General features: G+C 38.1%; 1 protein-coding gene across 1 annotated transcript in view; it reads right to left on the bottom strand.

The window, feature by feature from the left end:
* The window catches only part of ada2a (adenosine deaminase 2a), a 26,238-nt gene extending 18,968 nt beyond the window's left edge, over nt 1–7,270 (bottom strand). The window contains exons 1-7 of the mRNA XM_062546663.1: nt 7,213–7,270; nt 6,060–6,395; nt 5,750–5,969; nt 5,424–5,634; nt 5,203–5,330; nt 2,908–2,998; nt 1,522–1,630 (exon numbers count right to left, since the gene is read on the bottom strand). Coding sequence (XP_062402647.1) covers nt 1,522–1,630; nt 2,908–2,998; nt 5,203–5,330; nt 5,424–5,634; nt 5,750–5,969; nt 6,060–6,372 — 1,072 coding nt within the window. The 5' untranslated portion in view covers nt 6,373–6,395; nt 7,213–7,270. The remainder of the gene's footprint in view (nt 1–1,521; nt 1,631–2,907; nt 2,999–5,202; nt 5,331–5,423; nt 5,635–5,749; nt 5,970–6,059; nt 6,396–7,212) is intronic.
* Between the last annotated feature and the right edge of the window lie 3,786 nt (nt 7,271–11,056).

Below are 11,056 nucleotides of genomic sequence, written 5' to 3'. Positions count from 1 at the left end.
GGCCATGTCTGGGCCGGGGACCAAACCAGAAGTGGGCCAACACCCACACTACCCTGAGGCAAGGTATAGGGCCAGAGGTGGGCCGAGCAAATTTTGCTATCTGGGGAGTGTTTGCCACTCAGGCCACCCACCCCCATACTGATCATACTGAATAGCCATATTTATTCTGTAACAACATTGCAAATATCTGCACATGTTGTTCATACATTGCTCATACTGCATAATACCTATTCTGGTCCAATCAGGCTAATACACTGCACATATTTATATGCAATGCATATCACTGTAAACCATACCACTTTCTTAGCTGTATACTACTGTCTACACTGCACTATACCGTCACCTGTCTATACTGTCTATAATATCATTTGCACTTTTCTGCTTTTTGCACTTATGTTTAGATGCAAACTGCATTTTGTTGTCTCTGTACTCGTGCTCTGCTCAATGACAATAAAGTTGAATCTAAAAACTAATCTGATGCATCACGTTCAGACACATCTACACAACGCTGCAAGAAGTCAAATGCACCCACTGATTTGAAGTCCTTATTATAAAGTCCCTGTACAAAATACTTTGATTTGTCTGTCCTGTGTTTACACCAAAGCATTCCTTCAGAGCTGATGACACATTAGTCACAAATCATAGAGATGCAACCTACTTGACCTTAACGTATCACATCTACTGTACAGTAGGTACCAGCTATACATAGTAGTATTACTATACATTATTAGCTTAGGCAGGTGGTGAAACAACAGAGGCAATGACGTTGATTACAACATCACAGTTCCCAGATGCTTTGTAGAAAGGCTATCAAGTGAGGGATGCCACTCTAGTTCATCCAAAGTCTAAGGCAAGTCACGTCACTCGGCAGTCATATTGGCCATGGAGTCGGGCAGCGACTTTGACCGGAACAAGACCAGGTCCTATCTAAATGAATGGGGAGAGAGCTGGATGTCCATGTTCCGAGGTGTAAGGGACATAAAAATCACATGTTTGAAATCATGATGAAAATCAGACTAAAATCGCTGAAATGCATTTTAACTGGCGATTTTTCCAGTGCCTCATATATAAGTGTCTCTGGTTCATCTCCCTGGAAATTCTACAGAATTCACTGAGTGAAACTTGCGTGCAGTGTACACAGGAGTCCACAATCTAAAAGTAATTACTAAAATGTGTCTGTATCAGAGGGTAATATTATAAAGGTTGCTTAAAAATATATGAGAAAATGTGTTTATGGTCATATGACTCCAAAATAGAGCTTTTCTACGAATATATTTAATTATAAATCAAACACTACCAAAGCCTCAAGAAACATCATCTGAATCATGGAAAATGGCAATGGTAACATCAGGCTGACAGAATACTGTCTATAGTAAGAACTGAGAAAGTTTTTAGAATTGAATGGAACAAAACCACCAATGTATCCAATATGTTGCAATTAAAATATCATTACATGTCAGTCATTATAGGTGAATCACTGAAGTATTCTAAACATCAGAACTTGTTTGAGAATGACATTACCAGTCTCTCCAGCATGAAAGAAGTAAGGCAGAGAGACTCCCAGTTGTTCTGGTAAGGACAAGGGTTCCTTGAAGTACCAAAGGGGCCTCCCAGTGTCCTCTCGCCCCACCTAAATAAGACATGCCACCTTGCAGCGTTAATCTCTTTGGTAACACTTTACTTATCTATATAAGAGTGACATGACACTGTCATGACACATGAACCGTAAGCCTAACTTGTCATGTCAAAAACCAAATGACACTTCATGACAGAAGCCTTAAGTCATAAATGTTAATGAATTGTTTATAATCTTTACGACACTTTCATGACAGTGTCATGTCACTCTTATGAAGATACCTTCAAGCAAAGTGTAACCATCTTTTCACCTAAATTACAGATTATCACTGACTGAGGCTACATCCACACTAGGTCGGATAGGTTTTAATACAGATTACTTTAATACTTTAACATTAACGTTAAAGCATTACACTACCCAAAATTTTAACTTTTAAAAGCATGGCCTTTTGTTGGTAAAGATCACCATTACAATTGTAACAATTCATTTTTGCTGCCCAGATTTTGGGGTTGCTCCTCCCAAAACTAGTCCTCCATCGCATGTAAATGAGAGATTTAAACAGAGGGGAGAATTTGTGCAGGCTAAAAATCACTTAGTTAGGTGCTTTTTTTCTTCTTACGCACCATGGGAGAATTCACCCCATAGTTTTGCCATGTTTCAGTTACATATACAGTGCCTATAGAAAGTCGTCATACCCCTTTGAAATAGTTACTTTTTTGGTCTTACAGCCCGAAATCAACTCATTTTAAAAAAATCTTTTTCCAGTTGTATTAACAAATTGAGCTGTACAACATCAAAACAATGAAAAAAAAGACAAAAGTTTTGAGAATTAATAAAAAATGAAAACGCAGGGACGCAGGTTTTCCTCAAGAATTTGGGTGTAATTTGGGTGGCATTATCCATTTTCCCTTCTATCCTGACCAATTGGCCAGTCCCCGCTGAAGAGAAACATCCCCACAACATAATGTTGCACCCACCATGCTTCACAGTAGGTATGGTGTTTTGGGTGGTGTGTGTTTGATGTTGTACAGCTCAATTTGTAAATAAAACTGGAAAAATATTATTTAAAAAGTGGGTTTTGATTTCAGGCTGTAAGACAAAAAAGTAACTATTTCAAAGGGGTATGATGACTTTCTATGGGCACTGTACATATTTCTTCATGACCATTGTGTTGGTCAATGTCCCGTGAGATGTAACGTGTGACTGCATGCTGTCTTTCCCATTTGAAAGATCTGACCTACTGTGGATGCAGCCTGAGTGTAAACTGAATGTTTGAAACAATGACCACAGTCACTAAATGATGAAAGGAAACAAGCCACACACATACTTACCAAGTCAAACCCAGCCATAATCTCAGGAAACTCTCTCTGTAGTTTAACTGCCTCCTCAATGACTTCTTTCAACTCTGATGCATTAATTCCTCTGTAAGAACAAATATTTTATTCATTTAAAAATACACTGCCTGGCCAATTTCATAGGGTTGCCTTTCTCTGTAATTATGGCACACATTCATGCATTAACCATGTTATTGCTAAGGTCTTGTAATAATGACAGGATACTGCGTAAAGTCATGTTAAGCAAATCCCAAAGACTTTCAATGTGTGTCAGGGCTTTGTGGTGACCAATTGATCAGTGAAAATGATTCATCATCCTTCCTGACAACAATTTCACAATTTGAGACTGACTAATCCTGGAATATGCCCATGCCCTGGAATATTCCCATGCCATCATCACCAAGAGATTGAAGCAAACCCAGATAATACCGCTTCCAGAGGCTTGCACAGTGGGTACTATGCACGATGGATGCATCTCAACATACAGTGCAACAACAACTACTCAAAGCTGAGAAAACCAATTGTTAATAAGGATAATTGTAAAGAAGGGAGCAAGATTAGACCCTGGAAAAAGGCTTACAGTTGTGACGTGGGATTTTGTTACACATAATTATTTCTATATGTCAGGTTGGATTTTTCAAATCAAGGTATGTTTTCAGGTTAAGTAGCTTTTTGATAATACCTACTATAACTATAGTAATGCTATATACTTCTCTGACTTCTCTGAATTCATGGCACAGCCACTGCAAAATTCATGCTTCTGGATAGTAAAGTATGTAGAGTAAGAGTTTTTTCTGTCAGTATGTGTTTTGAGTAACAAAAGGTCCTTTTTTGGACTCTCCAAATGGACACTGAGCCAAACGCAGGTGTATGTCACACAAATATGGATCCCAAACAGTCATTCTTCATCCTATAGTGATCTACTTTGAGATACAGATTCACAAGACCTTGTGGGCCTCAGTTGTGTTTCCAAGACAAAATAAGAGACCAAAAGGGCAGAATGTGGTCATTTCCACACAACCACCTAAAATGTCATTCTACAGGGCAGTGTGAGACTGTCATGATGCAATTTTTTTTGACTGTCACACTCAAAGTGTGACACTTGGCAGCTCTGATTAGAGTCGCTTTTTCAAGTGTGAACTGGCCAAGAGAAGAGGCAAATAAATGTTACACAGCTCTGCAACAAATACAGGACAATGATAGACTTATAGCAGCCTTAAAACAGTACATATTAACTAGGAAACTGAATGAGAAACAGTGAATCAACAGTGAACAAAATCTAGCAAGGAGAATGTCGACGGGGTTTAAATGTCGGCACCAAGACCCTCTTAAACGTCAAATGGTGGCGTCTGGCGTCAAGCTCAAAGCGTGAGGCTTGGCTGCTCTGCTTTCTACCCTCTGCCACTCTCTGACAGTTCATCACCCAGTCAATCTATTGGTACCAAAAATGTGTACAAGGCCTCAGCCAAAAGAGGTCAACTACTTGATTGTAAGTGAAAGTATGTGGAAACAGGGTCATGCAGGGTGTGCAATTTTGAGCAAAAACTCAAAATGGGGGGCGAAGTGTACCGGGCTAGCGAGCTCAATTTCAATTCCTCATTAAGACTCAAATGTGTTCCTTTACTTGGGCCTTAATACCGTAGATCAATAAATTGACAAATGTCTAGATGGTTCAATACTTTCGAGTTCAGTTTCATGTGTGCATCACAAAACAGTGCTGGGAAATAGAGAGACCATAGAACATACCAAATTCTATTTATACTTGTGTTGTATTTTGTATTGTAGATTTTATATTACACATGATTCATATTCACATTTCAAGATTTCCTGGTATGCAATGCTCTTGTCAAGTTTGTCCACTAGAAGTGCATTCAAATACACAACTGGCTACGTCCATCTTAGCCCCACAGACCATCTGTGTCACGCTAGAAATGAGCCAAGAATAAGTCACTGTGGTCTGTAATACTGTCAAAGGGCTTTCTTATTAGATGTATTTATGAAATAAACATTGATAGTATTTTGATAAAACTGTAACTATGAGAGGATTAACCAAAAGGTATGTGTAGACTAATTTTACCTTCAACTTCATTATCAAAGAGAAGCACACATGAGAAATTGGTTCATGTGCATAATTTTGGGCTTCAAAGTCAAGAACAGAAAACTTGCATATTAAATGATCCTGAGTTACCACACTTCAGCAAATCCTTACACGTTCCCTTTTGAATATCTGTCATGGTTCCACAAATACTGAGATAAATATTACTGAATATTATTGTTCTATTTCATACTTACCTATTAGCTGTGAAAATCACCCGGGCTCCAAAAAAGTCTGAATGTTCAACTACAAACTGTTTTAATACTTCTTGATATGCTCTCAGGGTCCAGAATCGGTCATTTAAGGTTCCATTCAGCTCATATGTCTGTACATTAACAAGGGCACAAAAACATAGCAAGTTATTACACATGTGCCATTACATTGCCAGTTGTGGAGTGGCTATTCTGTACTTACATACCTGTGGTAGCAATGCCCTCAGCTCCAAATACATGACATTGTCAGCACTGAATCGTTTCAGGCCCTCAGAGAAGTAATCCTTGAAGACAGGAGCATGTGTTACCAATCCCCATGCGGCAAGGAAGGTTTCCTCAAACCTCTTCCACACAACATCTTGATTAGGATATGCAGCCTCTGGGTTATCAGTGTAAAGTGTTAGGTTGCGTATGAGGCTGTAAATGAAAAAAAATAAAATATATATTATATACAGTATATCTCAGTAGATACTAACATTAATCATTTCACTTCATTCTAGCTGGTGAGAAAATAGTATGAGTCATCTCAAACCTGTTGTCCAAATCTGTAGTGTTGTCAATCTTGGCCCTCAGAGTTTCAAGTAGCATCCATTCAGAGCAATGAGGAATAGGTTTTGGTTGATGGGAAGAGAAAATGAATCTCACTGATTGATCATCAGTAAAACAAACATAGCAAAGTTGCCTGTATGTTACATTTTTCACCAGCCAATCCACATCCACCAATGCAAAATCATGGACATGAAGCGCTCCACCTGTGACAAAATAGAACAGAGCTTGATGTATCCTTCAGGAAAGAGTGTATAAGGCTAAACAATTTGGTAGCCTACTGAAGGCAGTAACACCTTTAGGCATCTTCTGTAGTAACTTGAAGAGGGAGCTGTGGTTTATCAGGGGTTTAGCCTTAAAGAAATGCATGGCTGGAGGAAATTCAGAACTTTCCATTTCTTCCTGCTTCATTTTCTGCAACAGCACACTAAGTTGCTCCTCAGCATTTGTGAGAAGTACTCTGCCACCCGTTTGCTGTGATTTCTCTGTCTTCATCAAGTATTCTCTGTAATTTGGGTCCGGCATTGCACTGCACAGTGCTGCCCAGCACAACAGCACCAGTAACAGCTTTGTGGCCATAGTGGCTCCTTGTACTGGACTCACTGGCATTGTGATAGAATCAGTGTTTCTTTCTGAAAAAGAAAAAGTAGGTTGTATTGAATATTTGGGGCAGATCAACAGTGGTAAATAACCTAAATCAGTGCAAAACCAAGATAACCTATTAATAAGTCTTAGCGAGTGTAAACCTTTAGTCATTGCATTAATCAATATAAAGAGCAACTTGACTAGGCCTTGGCTTTTTTTTGTAAATTGAAGCCTACAGAGGCAAGCCTGCAAATCACTTGACTGGTCAGGTATTCAGGTGAAGAAAATTTACTAGGCCTATATTTAATAACTATATGATTCGATTCAGGCAGCTTTAAGAGCTGCTGAAATAGTCTAATTCGATTAAGAGATTTCCCAATATTCTAAAACATGTGACACCTGGATGCATGGATGAATTTAGAAAGTTTCTATAGGCACTATTGGGAATCCATTTTAAAAATAAATAAATGAAAACAAAATAAAATAATAGGCCTAGTAATAATAATAATAATAATAATAATAATAATAGGTTATGTGATTTTGTTATATAGGCCTATTGAGTTGCAGCATTAGACATTCTAGTGGTCGGACAAGGCTAAATACGTTTATGAGAACGTCTCTCCACACAGCTGTTGGACGGTTGTTGAAAGAGTTAAGTCAGTGCTTGAACAGTTTCATTTAGAGAGAGGTAAGAGAGACCGGATTCATGGAGACCTCAGCAAACAGACGAGCCAAGACAACATGATCCTGATTGCGCACACGACGCAAATAATAGGTGCACCTAAGGTTAGGCTGATGTTGCACAGCAAGAGATATCCATACATTGTAAATACGCACTATCAAAATATAAATCTGCCCTCTTACTTTCAAGACTATCGCCTGGTCCAGCTTTCAAGAACGTAGCATTAGCCCAGGCTGTATACTTACATCACATCCGTAAAAAAGATCAACAACCGTCTTTTTCTTCTTCTTTGATTTGTCTGCCGGGTTAAGCGTCAACGGGGCATACCGCCACCTACTGGTACAAAGGAGATTCGGTAACACTTTACATTACAGATCAGTAATAAGTGGGTAATGTTATGGTAATATATGCAATTTCATGGTAATAATATTTTTAAACCACATATTACAAATAATTAATGTGTAATTTCTAGACAATTACTGTGCAATTGCCATACAACAACAATGCATTATAACTTGGGTAAAATAAAATTGTAATAACTGCTGTAAATATGTACTTACCAAAGCAAAACATATTTAGGATTTACTTATTGTGACATAATATTTCTGTAATTATACCAACATGATGGTGCTATGAAGGACTAAATTACATAGTGACTTCTAAGTGTCATGGCGCAATTACACAGTGGTCAAAGTTTTTGTAGTAGTTAGTTTGATGGTAAAATGTGACCTGTTATCTGTTATTATGATTAAACAAATGAGGTAATTTCACAATAATTGTATGGTATCAGGGCTGTAAAATACTGTTTTGTCTTTTCGAAAGGATTTCACCAACTCCCCACCGTACAGAAAACCTTTCGAAAAGACAAAACAGTATTTTACAGCCCTGATACCATACAATTATTGTGAAATTACCTCATTTATAGCCTACACATGCACATGTCACATATGTCACAATAAGTAAATCCTAAACATGTATTGCTTCGGTAACAGCAGTTATTACCATTTTATTTTTCCCTTAAATCCAAGTTATTTGCATTGTTGTTGTATGGCAATTGCACAGTAATTGTCTGAAATGACACATTCATTATTTGTAATATGTGGTTTAAAAATATTATTACCATTAAATTGCATACATATTACCATGACATTACCCACTTATTACCGATCTGTAATGTAAAGTGTTACCCAAAAAACTTTTGAAAAGACAAAACAGTATTTTACAGCCCTGATAACATATAGTTATTGTGAATTTACCTCATTTATTTCATCATAACAACAGATAACAGGTCACATATTATGTCTCAATAAGTAAATCCTAAATATTTATCGCTTCGGTAAGTATACATATCACAACAGTTATTACCATTTTATTTTACCCTTAAATCCAAGTTATTTGTATTGTTGTTGTTTGGTAATTGAACAGTAATTGTCTAGAAATGACACATTAATTATTTGTAATATGTGGTTTAAAAATATTATTACCATTAAATTGCATACATACCATAACATTACCCACTTATTACCGATCTGTAATGTAAAGTGTTACCGGAGATTCTGCTATTATTTCCTAAATTCTGGCATAGAGCCCTGTTGTTTTGAGGTATTTCATTAGTTTCCCAGTGTTAGGCTTTACTATCAGCACTGCTACCAGATTTAACTCGGTGCCAGTATCTCCATCACTTTGCAGCTCTGCTGTCCATGATCTCACTCACTTTGGTACTTAGGACATTCAAATAATATGGTTTCTGCTTCATTCACACACCATAAGCAGTTCCCTGATGCCCTTCTTCCTATCCTAAACTGGGTGTCATTTAGTAGAGTGTGGCCTATTCTCAATCTGGCCATTACCACCTCATCCCTCCTGTTACCACCCAAGTAAGTACATAGACAGTATTTTAAAGGGACACTTCACCGATTAACAGTATCTTTAGAAAACCATGGGTTTCATTGAAATCCGTATTTCTCCCATCTCAAGGCAAACTGAGGGAATGATGCACGACCATTCAAAAACATGACTGGTTTTCTAAAGATACAAAGCTTAAAAAGTTGTATCGCCAGACTCACAGAATGGCTGGATGAACGGGAAAAAAGTAAACATCAATTGTTTTGCTCGAGGGGAGGTGGAAAATTAGCTTATTTCTATATATCAGGGCTGTAAAATACTGTTTTGTCTTTTCGAAAGGATTTCAACAACTCCCCACCATACAGAAAACCTTTCGAAAAGACTAAACAGTATTTTACAGCCCTGATACCATAAACTCTTAGAAAAAAAAGGGGTTCAATTCTGAGAAAATAGAACCTTTTCCACTTGAAAGGTCCTATATCTCGCACGTGAAGATTTTTTTTATTTCCAACGAACCTTTCCAACGGCGACCATTCATCAGTCTGGCGTTAAACTAACAGTAAGTGGTTACATTTTTACACTCTCTGTATTTGCCATTATGTATCATGTATGTGACACAAATTAGCCCTTTCATGCACGCATTATGAATTCCAGATTTTTTTCATATTGATTTTATTACTCTATATGAGCCTAATATTGAAAAGCAATTTGAATTTTTTTTAAATATGATTTTATATAGAAGTTATGCTACTGTCCACCTGCGCAACAAAGGGGTAAAAAGAATAAAATGTAATGACAGAAAATATGGACCTTTATGTGACTTTAAAGAAAAAAAAGATTTTTTTAGTAGAACTCCTCTACTACCTCCATACTGTCCTTCCACCCCTCTACCCCACCCACCCCTCTACTACCCCATACCCACCCCTCCACTACCTCCATACTGTCCACCCACCTCTACTACCACACCTACCCCTCAACTACCCCCACACCCACCCCTCTACTCAGGGGCGCACCTTGCCGACAGGCATGGCAAGCAACTGCTTGGAGCCCCGAGCCGTTAGGGGGCCCCGAGACCTCAGAGCGTTTACTGGTGCGACAAGCGAGAATTTCGTCAATAGAGATTGAATGGTGGGTTACGTGATTTTGTGTGCTCCTGTCCTGTCCTGTCTTACAAATAGTAGCCTACATGTATGCTATCGGCTTATAAACAGTGGATCTGTGTCCAAAAGAGTGCAAACAATCCACACATATTGAGCCCGACTAGCGCAAAGTGCATCAAAAAAACACACCCATTCTTCACTGTTACATTGCTCCGCAATTATTAGTCGCAGCGAGATGAGACCTGTATTGCACGAAAGAGCAGAAGCGGGGCTTTCCAACGAGACTAGGCACTTGTCTGTACGATCAAGTATGAAAGTCATGAAGTTAAATCAAAGTATATCATATTTACAGTCTATATTGCTCTGCATACACCCGCACATCCAGTCTCGCTTGAATTACTGGCAAACCCGGCATCGCACAGAGATGCTACGCATATCAGATGAAAGAGGGGAAACAGAGCTTTCCATTGATACCAAATACATCGATCCTTTTGTGTTATAAAAACAGACGAAGTGACAAACAAATAATAATGTCATATACTAGCTCTCGTTTGATTTACTCGTGAAATCGCGATCATAAAGATGACACGCATGTCAGATGAAAGAGGAGAGCTAGAGCTATCCACACAGATACCAAATACAACCTTTTAAGTTATAAAACAGACCAAGTGACAGCAAAATAATAACTTCATTTAGCTCCACTTACCCTATGTTTTTGTGTGCGATAATAGCTGTTCATAATCCAACTATATCATGTGTTTCTCTATGGCAAGGCACGTTCATAATAGCATACGGTTTTGAGATCCTATAGGCTATAGCAAACTCCTGTATGGTATCCAATTCAAGACTCATATTGCATCCAAATTTGTTTGACAAATAAACACTTTTTTTGCCTTTACTTTGTTCATTGCAATGCAGTAAAATAAATATTATAGAGAATCATCATGTGTGCAGGTCATGTGTGCTACAACGCAAACAAGTCAGGTCAGATCAGCTTATTTCTGGAAGGTAGGCCTACACACCACATATTTCTGTAAATTGCTCAGACCCAAAGTATCCCTCCATCATGGTTCTTGCCATT

Source organism: Sardina pilchardus, chromosome 10, assembly GCF_963854185.1.
Source record: "Sardina pilchardus chromosome 10, fSarPil1.1, whole genome shotgun sequence".
Lineage (NCBI taxonomy): Eukaryota > Metazoa > Chordata > Actinopteri > Clupeiformes > Clupeidae > Sardina > Sardina pilchardus.
Note: the sequence above shows the minus strand (reverse complement) of the source record. Positions and strands in the feature narration are given on the sequence as shown.